This window comes from Trifolium pratense, linkage group LG4 (genome assembly GCF_020283565.1).
Source record: "Trifolium pratense cultivar HEN17-A07 linkage group LG4, ARS_RC_1.1, whole genome shotgun sequence".
NCBI classification, from domain to species: domain Eukaryota; kingdom Viridiplantae; phylum Streptophyta; class Magnoliopsida; order Fabales; family Fabaceae; genus Trifolium; species Trifolium pratense.
In genome coordinates, this window is record NC_060062.1 from 50,022,810 (window position 1) to 50,039,858 (window position 17,049).

The window sequence follows — 17,049 nt, forward strand, 5'->3', positions numbered from 1 at the left end:
TTTAAACAAAAAGTTTCGGAATAATGAATGAAGATTTTTTACAAGAAAAAGGATAATACAGTACCATTTGACAATAAACAAGAATTATCAACAAAAAAAAAAAGCACACTAATAATATTAATATTACTAAAATGAATAACAAGAGAAATAAATAAATTTTCAGTCCAATGATTGTTTGACTTTAGATTTACTTTTAGTCCCCAAAAAAGTATAAAAACTGTATGTTTTTAATTCCAACTGGAGACTAAAAACAAACAGCTTGTAGTATGAATGGCAGGAAAACTCAAATTCGATAGACCCATCCGAAACCAAACTAAAGTCAACGGGCGAAATCTGAGCTGACTGGGTTTGGGTTCGGGTGGCACCCAAATATATGGGTGTGAGTTTGAGTAGTATCAAACCCACACCCGAAACTCATTCACGCACCCGTTTATATATCAAATTACCTATCTACCCCTATGTATTTTGATCCCTTTTAAATTTTTGAATGTTGTACTGGTGCATGTTGTAGTGATGATAACATTTTATGAATTGTTTAGTATAAAAAAAAAACTATTTTGAAATTTACAAACTATATTACCAAGTTATGCTACATTTTGCATTATATCAAATATAGTTCGGGTCAGGTTTGAGCAGATAATCAATTATGCGTGTTCTTGTTACGGGTTACGGGTTTCGGGTTTGGGTAAAAAAACCCGAACTGAGCGGGTGTGTCTTTCATTTTCCCACCTGAACAACATTTGGGTTTGAGTTTGGGTGGCACCCAAATATACCCAAACTCACACCTATGGGCACCCATTACCATCCCTAGTTTGTAGAAATTAAAACTTGAAACTTCATAATTTCTTAGAGTCTACAATTATATTTAACTGAAAATTCAAAAACAAGAAATGTTATTCACGGAACATTAAAAATATGTGAAGCCTGAGACATGATTTTCAATAGGAAAGAAGTTGAAGCATAAGATCCTACCAGCAGTTATATTTTCTTTCAATAACTGTTCCACCACATCTTCATTTTGAGCAACGGTTAAGCTATTCAACAACAAGGTATTTTTGTTAGAATAAAATAACATGATATAAAATGTGGTGTGTTTGTATGGACGTATATTTTGAGTGTATGTAAAACAGCCAAGAAGTTACAAATTAAAAATCATGATCCTGCAAGTTAGCAAAGAAGAGAGCAAAATGAATTAAAAGTAAAGTGACAACACACAACAAAATAAATTACCTTGGAGATTTGTGATTTCTAAATTTTTGAGATCATCATCAAAAAATGATCTTTCTTCAAGGGTCGGGTCGGTGAATCGAATATCCTCAATTCTATTCTTCTGTTTGAATACATGGATTCCACTTTCTATAAACATTGAGTGATTGTTTTTGTCCTTATACATAATCTCCATGTGGTTCCATTCTTTGTTTAAAAGCGCTTCATCCAAATTATCTTCGAACTTTATTATCTTTTGAAGATCAAAAATGTATGTATGATCTGGTCTAACATACAAACTATGATCACCACCGCCGTATTCATTCCTGTTCCTAGAGTCAAGTTGACTTTCTTTGCCATTGATGATCACGATAGGGTAGATTGAAGAAATGACAAACATCGAATCGGGAACAAGACAAACAGCTATAGCAGGAAACTTGTTACGAAACCAAAAAGATATTGACCCTCCGCTACTACAGTGCTCGAACCAATCTGGAATTCTAGATCCCGGCAACTTAAACATGGTACTTCCAGCTTCATGCAATTCCTATTTAAAAGTTCATAATATCAAATTTTAGTATTTTATATCATATAATTTAATTATTTTCGTATAGATTATACAAAATAATTAAACAAACCTGATTCAGTAACATTTCTGTAGAGGTCCAAGATTTACACAGATGTGCAGAAAATATTTCCAAGTTTGGCGGTATTCCTCTAACTTCTCGAAGATATTTGCAGTCATCCACATGAAGCTCACTTAATAGATGATATTCTTTAATGCATTCCGGAAGAATTGTAAAATTATTACCCGTTAAGATTAATTCTTTCACGTTTCTAAACCATGTGAGACTAGCTTGTTGCAAAAAAGTCATTTGATAGTCTGCAATATGGGAGATAAAGACGTTCTACATTTGAAGTCACCGTTAAAATAACTGTTTGTTCACCCTCGGATTGCTTTGGCAATATCAACCCATTTAATCCCCAAGCAATAATCACAACCAAATTTGGCATCATGAATAAGTTTCTTGGTAAACTAAAAGTTCCGCAACAACGTAGTTGTAATGTTTGAAGATGAGTAAGATTTTGGAATGAAAATGGCAAATCAATTATTGGGATTCCTTCCAACACAAGTTCTGTTATATTTTCAATCTTCCCTAATATTTCTGGAAAACTCTTGAGGTTCAGACAAAATGAAAGATCGAGTTGCTCAAGGGACGCCAATTTGATAGGTGGAAATCTTCTAAGCTTAGTACAACCTCTGGCACTCAAAACTTTAAGTTTATCCAATAACCCGACTGATTCGTGAATTTTAATTAAATTGTTACAATTGTGAAATGAAAATTCTTCTAAATTTAAGAGACAAGACACATCAGGTATTTCTGTCAAACAATTTGCCTCGTCAAAATTCAAAATCTTAACATTCAAAAACTTCTGCAAAAAATTTAAAAGAAGAAAGAAATGAGAACCAAATAAATAATGTTAAAAATGAATTTATAAATTTACACACAGAAGAAATGAAATCATTAGACTTACTTTCAATGAGTCGGTCTCGAGTGACATTATGCAACTTTTTTGTAAGTTTAATATGGCAAGTTTCTTTGGATGAAAATCTTGTGGTAAATATTCAGAAGGATATCCCTCCCATTTGACTACCCTTAAACTATTAGGAAGATATTTCGGTCCTTTGGTGAAATGGCCACCTTTCATAATGATGATAACAAGGGTTTTGAGATTTTTCATCTTCTTGAAAGCCGATTCATCCAATTCCACTTCATTTTCACATCTCAGATATATGGTTTTAATCGCGCTAGTTCCCTTATAATAAGATATAAAAAAAAATGTGACGCAAGATTTTAATAGTTTAAAAAAGGACAATTTAAGTTTATAGAGAAGAAAAATAAACTATCCACATCAATCATACTCACTGTATTGTCTTCTAAAACTTGAATTATATCTTCATGAAACCATAAACGACTACGTTTTCCAGGGTCGTCTGGTGATTCCAATCGAACAATTTCTTTAGCCATGTCTTCTATCAAGTCATGCACACTGAATCCACCAAACCAATTAATCTTTATGAGAGATTTTTCAACCAATACTCCAATATGATATTTCATGCAAGCATCATAATGAACATGAAGCATCTTTTCTACACTTGTCAATGTATGTTCTGTTCCTGTATAGAAACAAGCTATGTCAAGAAAAACACTTTGTTCATCTTCCTCCAAAGCATCAAAACTTACTTTGAGTATATTTTGGATCTCTTTATTAGGAATGATTTCATATCGATGTAATGCAGATTCCCATTCTTGTATATTCTTTCCAAATAAATTGGAACCCATTACTGTTAAAGCCAATGGAAGTCCCGAAGCATAGGCTACTACGCGTTTCATGACATCCAAGTAACTAGGATGAAATTTCTCTGCTTTAAAAGCTTTCCAAGTAAGCAATTGAAGAGCCTCTTTCTCATCTAACACATTTAATTCATATGTTCTGTTAACCCCGTGACTTTCAAACAAATGTTTGTCTCGACTTGTAATAATAACTCTGCTTCCGGAACCAAGCCAATCAGACCCTCCAACCAAGGCCTCCAGTTGTTCTATTTTGTCAACATCATCTAAAATCAAAAGAACTTTTTTCTGCTGGAGTCTATGTTTTATTATTGAAATTCCTTGTTTGACACTTGATAACTTAATTTTCTTTTCTCCAAGTGTTTCTGAAAGAATAATCTTTTGGAGATGTTCTAACCCGTGTTTGTTTGAATTTTCTCTCACATTTTCAAGAAAACACAAAGCTTCAAAGTGGTCGGCAATCAAATTATAAACCGCCAGAGCAAGTGTTGTTTTCCCTATCCCGCCGCTTCCATGGATCCCAATCATGTTGACCTCTTCAGACCCAACATCAAGAAGTGAATTTATTTCTAGCATTCGAGGCTCTAGTCCAACCGGATAGTCAGCAACAGGTAAAGCAACACGATTCATCTTGTTGGAAACATGTTCAACTATATTTCCAATAAACTCATATTCATATCCCTCACTACAAAAACAAATTCATGAAGTCTTAGTAGTTAGTTACTAGTTTGTGATCAATGTCTAGGTTTGATGACATGTAATCAATGTAGTCAGGTTCTCACACCGGGTCTTAGGTTCTTACGATCCTACGAGCTCGTAAAGGCCAAACGAGCTTAGAACCCATGTAGGTTCCTTTTTTGACCTGTCTATAGTCAGGTTCTCGCACTGGGTCATAGGTTCTTACGATCCTAGAGGGTTTTTTGACCTGAGCTCTAGACGGCTCTGTCGTGAACCTCCCGGCGGTTAGTGTATGTTTGTTCTCACCCCTTTCTCACTTTCGTTCACTCCTCTCTCACTTTCAACCATCTATTTCACTCAAACCTCTGTCCTTACTGAAACCTTCTGAACTCATCTCTTTCACTCTCAAGTTTCAATCCTCAGTTTTCATTTATTTTGTTTGTAACCCTATTGTTGCTTCTTCTAACCCTCTGTTATGAACTTATGAACATCTGGAATGATGTCTATGAAATATTAATTAATTAAGTTTATTTTGTTCATGTATTATATATTTTTTGTGTTTATGTGTATATGTGAAGTTACAATTTTACCCTTGAGTAGGATCTTACAAATCGAGCTACGATCCCGATCTTACTATTCTCAATCAGCCTACCGATCCTACGTAGGATCTTGAACCTGACTATTGCATGTAATCACTAGTATTCAGTTTTCAATATAATCAGGATCATTTTATCATAATCAAATATAATTTTAGTCTCTTCTCCCTCTTCTCTCTTTAATATGTTAATTTCTAACAATAATAATTGAACAAAACAAAATTATTGAAAAAATATATAAGAAGGTAGGTACCCTTTTTTGAAATGCCAGCCTGACAAGTTAGCTACTTGTTGTAGAGCTGATCTCCATTTATGCAACCTCTGCATGTTACTCTTGAATCTCTCCTCATGCATAGCTAAAGCTTCTCCGTAAGACCCTGCCTGCTTTCGCACAATAGAAGGATCTATATCATAAAAGATTGGCAAAACCAACCTACCCTTTCCCTTAATGTCGTCAAGGATCTTAACAAGTTCGTCTAAGCAAAATGAAGAAGATGCATAGTTCTCAGAGAGTATAATAATGGCAATTCTAGACTCTTCAATTGCTTTAAGAAGTGATGGTGTGATTTCTTGTCCTCTCTCAAGCTCCTCATTATCAATAAAGGTATGGATTCCCTTGTTATGAAGAGCTATGTAGAGATTGCCGGTGAAACCATAGCGAGTGTCTAGACCTCTAAAGCTAAGGAATACATCGTAAGTGAATCCATAACAGAAGGATGAAGAGGGTGTCAACAAAGCCATTAGCAGATGGAAATTAAATGTAGTTTTGGGTTTCCATGTCCAAAGTCATTGAAATATATAGTTGAAGTATCTTGAGTGAAAATGATATAAGTGCATTATTGAAATTAAAAAATAAAATTATTTTCAAGTTGTTTAAAGCATATAAGCTATCCAATTGTTTTATGATAAAAAAGAAAATAGAAATAAAAAAATCAACCCACCATGTTTAAATTTATGTGGATTTGGATCATCTACATGTGTCCGTTTCCTTAAATAATTTATGTAAGAATAATAGTCATTTTAATAAAAAATAATATTACATTAAAAATTAATAGAAAGGATCCTCTTCATTGAAATAATAAACTTGATGAAATAATGTCTGAATCTAGACCATTGAATTGCAATTATGAAATAATATTTTTATTTAGTATATAGACGAAATGACAAAGACATTATAAACTCACACACATAGGTGGGGGAGTTGGAATTTGAACCCCGACCATGACGTTTGACCTAGTAACGATGGCTCTGCAAGTGAACAGAATCGTAACCAAGTAATAAAGTAGTCAGTTATCGTTCTCCACATGGATTGTGCCAAAGTTACCAGTTTTGATTAGGAATTTATGCAATAAAAGTAAATTAAAGTAAAAGGTAATTTACATTCGCTTTGTTTGATTGAGTGGGGGTTTTGACAAATAATAGTAAATAACAATTAAAGTAAAGAGCAATTGTAATAAAGAGTTGAGTTTCAAATGAGAACTGGTGATTAAATACTTTTGAATTCCTCCTCTATTCCTGCTTGGTAACTGACGCTATATATGCTTACTATCGAAGTATTATCTAGAGATTAATTTCTATGAAAATAAGCCTAGTAGAACTATACTTACTTCTATTGTAATCTGTTTAGAGTGAATCAATCAAACTAGGTTTAGCCTTCGTTATTTCTTGTCCTTACCTTAACGAGTTCAGCCTTTGGTGGGCATCCTTACCTGTAGAAGTTCCTAATTTAACAAGTTCTCTAGCGTAACTGGTTTCCCTAATACAGAATTTAACTACGTGTGAATTTAATGGTCTCATATAAGTAGGTTATAGTATCTCTTTGTTTTCGAAGTCTTAGATGTGTCATGATATCCACTTCGACCCTAAGTACTAACAACATATGCGGCTGATCATATATGTTAGTATATAAAACGATAAATACAGATACTGACAGATAATAAATGCATAGCAATTTGTATATAAGCTTGGAAAATAACCAGATTACATGTCTCAAGCATTCCCATGGGAGTTCATCTACTTGACCTAACCCTGATGGGGTTTAGCTACTAAAAACCATAAAAAACAATAAGGAAAAGAAAGCATAAAGATTACCCTTATGCCCTCGAAGCACTTGAGCTCTCCGTGCCTCCTCCTTAGAGTTCTCCTAACTCTCTTGTGAATATTGAATTGTTCTCAATATTTCTGAATGAATAATAGTGGAGGAGAAAGACTCTATTTATAGTTTTTCAGGTGGGTCTTGGGCTTTTCTGCGTGTCTATCGCACCCATCGTGGCAACGATGGCGTGTAATTATGCCTCATCGTGGCCACGATGGATCATATCGTGGTACGATGGAAGATTTCCTCAGTATTCTCTGTGTGCTTTTGCCGTCATCATCGTACCACGATGACAAGTCATCGTGGTACGATGAAAAAGATTTTTTGCAGATTTTCTTCAATTTAAACCGTCTTCTCATCGTGCCACGCCGGATCTCATCGTGAGTACGATGGGTTGCACTGTTTATTATGTTTTTGCCCTTTTTATACTTTTTCCACTTTTCTTGCTTCCGGGCCAAGTAACTTCACTTTCTCAGATATTTGCTTGCTTTTGGGCTTCAATTGCTATTGAAACTACCCTAAATTACTACTAAAAATATCATATAATTGACTGTCATCACCTAGCAATTTTGATATTTTTTGTCAATTGAGCTATGAATTATTGACATATGGGATAATATTTTAATTAAAAAAATTTTAAAAAAAGTTGATACATGGTTAAGTTATAAAAATTGAAAATTTTGAGTCGAAAAAATGGAAAGAATCATTGCTCGAAAATTATGTATTCCATTATTTAATTTTTTTTCCAAAAAAATTCAAAATTAAAAAATATCGTTTCAAATTTTCAATATAATTTTTAAATTTTTTTTTTTGGACAAGAAAATTAGGCAAAACTTCAAATTTTTTAATCTATACTCTTCACGAAGGGGATAACTCCACCTTTCACTGTTGATACCCAATTTTTGGTGGTTCGCGTTTCTGCCCCTTGCTGAACCGAATTGCTGCCTGCTCTTGCTCGCGTGTCACCGAGCAATTCGCTCTTAACCTCAGAAGTCTGGACCGATACTTTGCTTTCCAGATTGTCGGTATGCAAAATTCCCTTCATTCCTGGTTGCTTTTCAGATCTGTAAATTAACATGTTGATTGTTAGCGTTAAGCTTTACATAAGCTCATGTCTGTGGTATATAACGACCTCAAAAGCTATTGAAAAAACGAAATCTGGGTTTATTTTGTTTTGCTTTAGGTTGTTTGCTATTTGGCGCAATGGTTGATGCTTATAGCAATTTAAGTGATGTTCGTGTTGGAAATTTTCCATGGTGTTTGAAGGTTCGTGTGATTCGTCTTTGGGTGGTCAAATCCAATTTAATTTCTGGGCAAGAAAATTCAATTGAGCTTGTGCTTCTTGATGAAAAGGTTAAATATTTTATTTGATTTATTTTTGTTCATTTTATATATTGTATTTATGTTTTTCTTATTACACAAAATTGTTTCACAGGGATGCAAGATACATGCTACTGTCCGGAGACACTTGATTCCTTTGTTTAAAGCTGTTATTATTGAAGGTGAAGTTTATACTTTATCTGCGTTTTCTGTTGTTGATGCTTATGGATTATGCAGGCCAACTAGGCATCCTTGTCGGTTGTTTTTTCATTCTACTACTATTTTGGAGAAAATGGTGTGTCGAGCAATCAAAATGAATGGATTGTCGTTGGTGGACATTGGCCAAATTAATTCTCATTCATGTGATAGTAATTATTTAGTTGGTAAGTTTTATATGTTTTTTGAATTTCGTTATTTATTTTCTACATTGATTTTCTATTAAATTTTGGTTGTTAACCTATAGATTTTATGGGGGTAATGACTGGTATATCTTCCCAGAATGAGTTTCTTAAAGATGGTCAACGTGTCAAAATGATTGTTGTTGAGATATCTGATCACAGGTTATTGTTGTTTTATATTATTCTTTTTAATCGTAATCCATACTTTGTTTGTTGATTATTGCTTTGTGGTTAATTTTTTATTTTTTGATGATTTATGTTTGCAATTTGAAGAGGTTTCTGTCATGTTGTTCTGTTTGGCGAAATTGTTGATTACTTGGTTCAGATGATGACCACTCTCGACGGAGGTCTACCGGTGGTTGTTATTCAATTTGCCAAGATCAGATTTTTTCGTGGTAAATTTTTTAATTTGAAAATGTATATTGATGTTTTCCCAGTATTGGAAATCAACTAACGATTTGTAATGTTTTTTGTATTTTTGTATAGGTCGTGTTCTTTTACAGAATATTCAAAATCTAACTAGGATGTTGTTTAATCCTCCAGTTGATGAATCTGTACTTTTAGGAAGAAGGTATATTGGATATCTCTATAAGCATTCTCCTTCCATTATTCGTTTCACTTAGTTAATTAGAAATTGAGTTTCCTGTTTATTTGATATATTCCACATTTTTTATTGATAGGTTATCTAAAATGCGAGGTGGACCTGCAATGACTGTTCCGTTAATTGGTCCTCCCGTTAAACCTTCGGTCGTGGATGATTTTCTTCGTCTATATCCAAAGAAAACTATTGCTGAGTTGAAATCTACACCTGATGATGGGCCATTTATTGTATCTGGTGTTGTGGACGGTTTGGTAATTGGAGAAGATTGGTGGTACCCTTCGTGTCGTTGTTCAAAACGTTTAATAATTAATGCTGGATATTATTACTGTAGAGGTTGTTCAAAGCATGTGTTTGAATTTGTCCCTAGGTAGCCTTTTATTGTTTTTTTGTAAAGTTGTTTTGATCTATGTGGTTATTGTTGTTTATTGTTATTTTATATTTTTCTCTACAAAAAATAATGGATTTTCGTGCATATAGGTTTCGCGTCAAAATACATGTTACCGATGGCATTGATGATGCCATGTTTGTTCTTTCTGATGATGATGTCCGTTACCTGACCCGTACCAAGTGTAGCATTCAGCTTTCATCATCCAAGGTTGTTACTTTATTCTCTATTATTCATCTCATTTGTTGTTGTTCTATTCCCATATTTTTTTGATTTGTGTTTTTTTCAATGGTTTTAATTTAGCAGGTTTTGGAAGGAATTAATCCACCTAGTGCTTTGATGAAAATTGAAGGTTTAAAATTGTTGTTTAAGATTGTCATGGTGTCTTCTTTGAATCCTATATACAAAGGTGCTTTCAAAGTTTCTAGGGTTTGTCTTGATCCAGATATTTTCAATGCTTTTTCTCTTAAGGGAACACGCCATACTCCTGCAAAGGTTGTCTATTGTTGATGTGTGATTTCATTTAGATAGTGTTTGCTTTTTTTTATAGTTTCTGATGTATGGTTTTTAATTTAGCAGGTTTATAGGCCAGTAATGAGCGAGGTTGTCTATCCCTCGGGTTTGATTGAAGAGATCAATCAACATGGGGAATATTTATCAAACAAAAGATTGGCTGGTTCATTTGATAATACACTTGGGGAGGAAATTGCAGATCATCACAAGCGATCTAGAGATTGTTGAGGAAATTGCAGATCATCACAAGCGATCTAGAGATTGTTAAATGTTGTTTGTAACTTTATTTTTATTTGATGTAATTTTAATGATGCTGAGATGTAGGGTCTAATGTGTTAAGTACTAAATAATTATGATTTTGTAATGTGTCTGACAGATGACGTTGTTGTTTGCTGTTATAAATCATGTGTTATAATTGGTATTTGTTGCCAGATTTGTGTAAATTTATATATATATAAGTGGTATTAGTTGGTGATTGAATCAATTTGACTGCTTGTGTTTTGGTTTTGGATTTGTTTTATTCTTAGTTACTATGGGGATAATTATCTTGCCTATTTTTTAGCCAATTTGGTCATCATTGCCGTTGCTATTGTTGCATTTTTATATATAATTTATAGCCATTTTTTGAAGGTTATGAATGATAATCAATGGCCTGAATATTTAGTACTTCAATGGCCATTGAAATTTTGTTCAGTTTATATTAATAAATTAAATCAATTGATGGTGGATTATGTTAAAATTAATTATTACTTTTGTTTACTCGGATACATGATTAATTTTGCAATTTTCTTACTTTAAAAATAGATTTAAATTGATTTTAATATCATATATCCCTCTTATGTTTACAAATTGAAATGTTATTTTCAATGGTAATTAACCATACCACATAATTGATTATCTTATACTTCATTTTAAGTTGGATTTAAAATTATAAACAATTACCTTTTTTAAGTACGTTTTATGGTTTATTGTTAATAATTCCACACAAAATTGTGCCTAAATACAAAAATTATATGGTTCATGCTTTAAGTGGGCCTCCGGTAGGGATTTTAACAACAAATGGCCCAAGTTCTACTTTTATTTTTCAATGGAAAGCATATCTTTACCTTTCCATTCATAAACGTTTCTACCAATTGTTGCTTTTGCATCTTCTTCTCTTGAGACTTCAAAAAAATTCCTCTAACGACATGGGTTGAATATTGAGGTATCCCCCTAATTATTTTTGTTTTCTCCCCTAATGATTTTTTTAATTTGTTTTATCAAAAATATGTAGCCCTCAGATTTGTTTAATTTTGTTGATGATTTAGGGTTTACAGTTGGGTCTCAAATTGTTTATTGTTTTTTTTGCCGAATTTTAATACTCTCCTTTTACTTTTTCGTTTCATGTTTCTCAAGTCAACTATTCCACCAGTTTTATAAGAATTAATCAATCTTTCTTAAATTTCTTAATTTATTTTTTTAAAAGGTTTTGACTATATAAAATGTGATGAATTATTTCTTGATTTCTATTTTACTTGATTTCTATATATTGAACTGTGAACTGATTGTCAAAATTTCAGTTTGTCTGTTATATTTGTGTAAATTAACCTTTATACAATGTCAGTTGCTATCTAATTATGTTTTCCCATATTCTATTTATTCAGCATTGACATTCAGTTCATTTTAAACTTTTGACCAACCCTGTCCAGTTTTTATTACTTGATTATTTAATAAAGTCTATGACAAAACATATTGGATGTTTTAAAATACTATTTTGTTATCAATATTTATATACTATATTGTATGTCTGCAGAAAGATTATATTTATATTTATCTTTTGTTACTTGATTTATTTTATTATATTTGAAATTCATAATTTATTTTTCATTTATATGTTTGTGATCATTGTCAGCATTTGCATAAGGGATGTATTTTGTCAGATCTGAACGGTTTGTCATATCACTCAGTCTGGCAGATATCTGGCTCAGATAATTTTCATTTTTGGCAGTTCATTTTTATTTGATTCATATATTTATTACTTGCATCATCTATGTATTTGAACCATTTGGGTATAAATATGTCTTTGTCTTTGCTTTTGTATACTTGTGATATCATATTTTATAAAGTATTTGTTTGAGTTACTCCTTAATCAGATGGATCCATCTTTTGATATGTTGTGTGATGTTGTTCCTGGAAGAGAATCATGGAGGGTTAAGGTTCGGGTTATTCGTGTTTGGGAAGTTCCTAATTTCTTGAATCATGACCAGACTAATTCTATTGAAATGGTCTTGATTGATGAAAAGGTATATATCTTTATTTTCCTTTAACTCATTTTTTCCTATATATGTAACATAAACTTTCTTAATTTTATTTTTGTAGGGAGGAAAGATTCATGCGACTATTAGGAAACAACTGCTGTATCTTTTTAAGCTTAAGATTATGGAGGGTCAGACTTATAAACTTTCATACTTGGCTGTTGCACCCAGTAGTGGTAGCTATCGTACCACTCTGCATCCATACAAGTTTTTTTTCCAGATGAAAACCAAAGTCCAAATCTGTGAGGGTGATTCCATACCAAAGTTTGGGTTGTCTTTTAGCAATATCTCCGATGTTTTATCCCATACGGTTGATTATGATTACTTGGTTGGTATGTATGCCTATATTTTCATTTAGTTATTATTATTACTGTTTTCCTTAAATTGAGTTATTTTGTCTTTTATTTTTCATTAGCAGAATTTTTTTTTATTTCTTCATTTTTATGTCAATTTTGTTCTCTGGTGGTTGTTGTATATTTAGATGTGCTGGGTATAATGACTGGTATATCTGTTGAGAGAGAATACATTAAAGATGGAAGGGTTACAAAAATGATAGTCATGGAATTGACTGATAAGAGGTAATTCAATGTTTTCATTTATTAATTTTTATTCAAATTATTGAATTGGATTTGGCAGTCTATCTATATGTTTTTTTATATTAAACTTTTTGTTATTTTGCAGTGGAAAATGTGAAGTTGCATTGTTTGGAGATTATGTTGATATTCTTCAGAAGAAAATGGAGAATACTTCCGAAGGATTGCCGGTTGTAGCTGTCCAGTTTGCGAAGCTGAAGATTTTTAGAGGTACATTGTTGCCAATCAATATTTTGTTATTTTTATTAAATTAAATTTTAATGGCAAAGACTTGGGTGAAATTGGTATTATTTAACTTTGTTTTTATCTATTATGTTTATTTCTTCTCAGATAAAGTTTCTCTACAAAATGTCATGAATACTACTCAGATTTTCATTAATCCTGATATTCAAGAGGCTGTCGAATTAAAAATTGGGTATTACATTTTATGTCTTATATATTTTTTTTGTTATTTATTTCATATTTGCAAACTACTGGGATCATTTACTATATTTATATTTGTTATAAGGGATATTTCTTCTGGGCTTGACCAAACCGGGGTTGTTCCTGTACTTGGTCCTCGGGCCAAACCTACTTTTGAAGAAGATTTTATACGTGATAATCCAAAAAGCACTATCTCAAGTCTGTTGGGTTCATCTGAAGATGGTATATATGTTGTGCTGGGTATAATCAGTGATTTGGTTGAAGGGCAGGACTGGTGGTATCCTGCCTGTCGTTGTCATAGAATTGTCAGTGCTGATTCTGGTGCCTATTATTGTAAAGGGTGTGTAAAGCATGTCTTTCATATGGTGCCTAGGTTTGCACTAGTAGAAAAATGACTTTTGGTTTGGAGATACCACTACCGGTATGTGAATACCAGTAGTGAAATACATTTGACCAAAGGATTCCACTACTGATATTTTGAAAACGGTAGTGGAAAGTTCAGAGACAAGGGATTTCACTACCGGCTTTGCTAAATCCGTAGTGGAAAGTAGACACGGTGGCAATGTCGTAATTACGTGCAAAATTGTTTTAATTATCTTCCACTACCGATCTAGGATTCACCGGTAGTGGAATCCTAATAGTGTTATTAGTTTTTTCATATTCCCACTTTCCACTACCGATCTAGCTTATCACCGGTAGTGGAATCCTAATAGTGTTAATTATATTTTTCATTCTTCCCAATTTCCCTCATTCTGCAAACGCGAAGAAGAACACACTCTCCAATCCAATCGTCCCAATTCTAGTTCTCCCTAATTTGTTCCTCAAATCGTCCCAATTTCTTCAAATCAAACACTCTCCAATCGTTCTCCAATCATTCTCCAATCTCTCCAATCTCCAATCGTCCCAATTTCATTCGCGGTTTCATTCTCCAAACCCTAGACGGAACGACGAACCTGCAAACGCTTAATCGCCTCCAAATCTCTTCGTTTTCATTCGGTAAAGGTATGAATAAATCAAACTTCCCCCAAATTTCATTCGTTTTCGTTTTCATTCGTTTTCTGTTTATGGTTGATCTTGTTTTCATTCGTATTCGTTTTCATTCGTATTCGTTTTCATTCTTTTTCTGTTTATGGTTAATTGCTGGTAAGAAAAACACGCATTTTTCTCATTCAGTACATTTTGGTAGCATTGAATGAAGATTGGATATTCTAAGTTCACGTTTTAAATTGTGAAGGTTTTAAATTGGATATTCGTTTTCATGTGTTTTGGGTTCCTGTTCTTCATCTCTTAGTAAGTTGTTTATGGTTATGGTATCTCTAGCTAAACAATGGTTAAAAGAAGTGAAAAGTATTAAGCAGAAACAGAAAATAGACAACATGTGATTAGAAGAAAGTTAAGGATAATTTTCCTTCTGGTCTTTCTATGTTAATGTTTGTTATGTGACAAAGAAAATGGCCAGTAGTGGAATCCCTATTTGGCCGGTAGTGGAATCCCCTTTCTGCACTAGTGTTGTAATACTGTTATTTATTTCACATGGTTTATTATATATTTAAAATATATATATTCATATGTTTATTATTGAATTTATTAATTTAAATCATTTTTGCAGGTTTAAAGTCAAGTTTCGTGTTCGCGATGCTACTGGTGATGCTATTTTTGTTGTTTTCGATTCGGATATGTTCAACCTTATTGGAAAACAGTGTAGTGATCTGGTTTCTGCTGGAAAGGTATTTTTATATTAGTACCAGTTTTATTGTACAATGAGGCTAATTTTATTGTTTCGGTGATTTGACGTAGATTTTTACTTTTATAATCAGGCTGAAAATGCTGGTTTCTATCCAAGTGAACTGAAGGATTTGGTTGGTACTAAACTGCTTTTCAAGGTTGAGAAATCTTCCTCAACCCATGTTTTATTTGATGGTTCATTTAGGGTCAAGCGAATTTGCAATGATGCATCCGTTATGCAAATTTTCAATCCTTCTCTGCTGCAAGTTTCTACCAAAGAGGTTGTTATAGATTATTAATTTCTTATTCTTTATTGAAATAATTCAAATTATCTAAGATTTCAATATGTATTTGTAGATTGATAATAAATCTCCTGAATCTGGTGGGTTAGTTGATGATGTTGACGATGAGGTTGTTGAAGAAGAGATTGTTGAAGAAACTCAGTTAGATGGATTTGTCTCTGATCTTTTGGTTACTCCTGAAACTGCTTTGGCTCCTCCTACTAAAGTGTTTGCTGGTGGTAGTTCTAAGAGGAATTTGTCCAAGGCTTTTGAAGAATCTGATGTTCTATATCCTAAAGTTACATTGAAATCTGTTAAGATTGAAAAAGAGTAGATCCAGGTCTACTAAGATGTCCTGTTTGTACTGTTGTTGTTTGTTTGTTTTATCTATGTAAATAATCACAGGACTTTATGTACTATTTGAAGTATATGTTTTTATTTCAGTTGTGTATTTCGATCACTTTCTTGGTGGTTTTGTACAAGGTTACCTGAAATATAATGGTTGCTTGCAATTATTATTTCTATTTCAGAATCAATATATTAAGCTATATGTTTCAATAATTATAATTTTTTATGAAATATTAAATATTTTATATTTAACGATATAATATTTTAAAAATTTAATAAACAAATATTAAAATTTTTGTTTGCAATATTTTATCTTTATTTTGTGTTTCTAAATTTAACATTTTTAATAATAATATATTATAAAATCTACCACTTTATTAGAAAATCTAACTCTTGATTAGAAGTATATATTATTTAAATCATTTATGACAGTTTTTACACAAATCTAAAACAATTTGATATATTTTTTAAATTCATAAAATTAAAATTGTTGTTTTATATTTTAGTAGGACTCAATAACATATCAAATAAATTTATATTTGTGTAAAATTTATGTTAATAATTTAAATGACATAAACTTTAAATCCGTTGTAAATAATATTTTGGAAATTGTATATTTTTTAAAATATTATTACACGGTGTAAAAATATCGGTGTGAAGGATGAAAAGTTCAAAGCCGATCATAGAGTTTTCTTTAACAATGTTAATTTTTTTTTGTAATTTAATCCAAATACATGTATAATTATTGATGTTATTAATTTCATATTTTGAAGAATAAAAATTCTACAGGATTTTTTTTTTAGTTACCAGTACATTGAATACTGATATTCATGCCTTTTTTTAAAAAAAAAAAATAATATGAGTTCAGTTTTTTAGAAAAAAAAAATATAATAGTGCACTTTTGAAGAATAATAATAACAATAATGGGGACATGACATAAGGGCGATTAAATAATAGTGTATATGAACATATCAGTTAATGTACCAAAAAAAAAATATTGTATCGGTTAAATATAGGATAATGGTTTTGTGTTTTTGAGGATTCGAATAGGGAGAGCTGCCAAAAAGTTGATTTTCCACAAAAAAAAATTGTATATATTAATTTTATAAAAACCTCATTATTGATGTATTTTACACATAAAAATTAGGAAACTTATTTTTATTAATTAATTAACAAAAATTGTTTGGCCCGACTCCTATATTTTTGGAGAAGAATATCAAAAACATGTTTGACCAAACG

The 17,049-nt window shown here is 32.0% G+C and overlaps 2 protein-coding genes and 1 pseudogene across 5 annotated transcripts; 2 read left to right on the plus strand and 1 right to left on the minus strand.

Annotated features, from left to right (window-relative positions):
* Positions 1-567: 567 nt before the first annotated feature.
* LOC123882342 lies at positions 568-7,398 on the minus strand (annotated as a pseudogene).
* Positions 7,399-7,782: 384 nt separating this feature from the next.
* On the plus strand, positions 7,783-10,569 carry LOC123882348. 4 transcript variants are annotated; one of them, XM_045931199.1, is made up of 10 exons: positions 7,783-7,954; positions 8,113-8,282; positions 8,365-8,632; positions 8,713-8,809; positions 8,921-9,042; positions 9,134-9,218; positions 9,328-9,615; positions 9,726-9,843; positions 9,937-10,128; positions 10,210-10,569. In XM_045931199.1, the coding sequence occupies exons 2-10, from the start codon at positions 8,133-8,135 to the stop codon at positions 10,372-10,374; spliced, it is 1,485 nt and encodes a 494-aa protein (XP_045787155.1). In that variant the 5' UTR covers positions 7,783-7,954; positions 8,113-8,132; the 3' UTR covers positions 10,375-10,569. The 4 variants fall into 4 exon arrangements, with proteins under 4 accessions (XP_045787155.1, XP_045787158.1, XP_045787157.1 ...); XM_045931202.1 differs by having other exon boundaries at positions 8,113-8,195; XM_045931201.1 differs by having other exon boundaries at positions 7,785-7,954; positions 10,213-10,569.
* Positions 10,570-12,295: 1,726 nt separating this feature from the next.
* On the plus strand, positions 12,296-15,739 carry LOC123882354 (replication protein A 70 kDa DNA-binding subunit A-like). The gene is made up of 8 exons (XM_045931207.1): positions 12,296-12,428; positions 12,505-12,772; positions 12,922-13,018; positions 13,122-13,243; positions 13,364-13,448; positions 13,542-13,829; positions 15,066-15,183; positions 15,274-15,739. The coding sequence occupies exons 1-8, from the start codon at positions 12,297-12,299 to the stop codon at positions 15,478-15,480; spliced, it is 1,317 nt and encodes a 438-aa protein (XP_045787163.1). The 5' UTR covers position 12,296; the 3' UTR covers positions 15,481-15,739.
* The last annotated feature ends 1,310 nt before the right edge of the window (positions 15,740-17,049 follow it).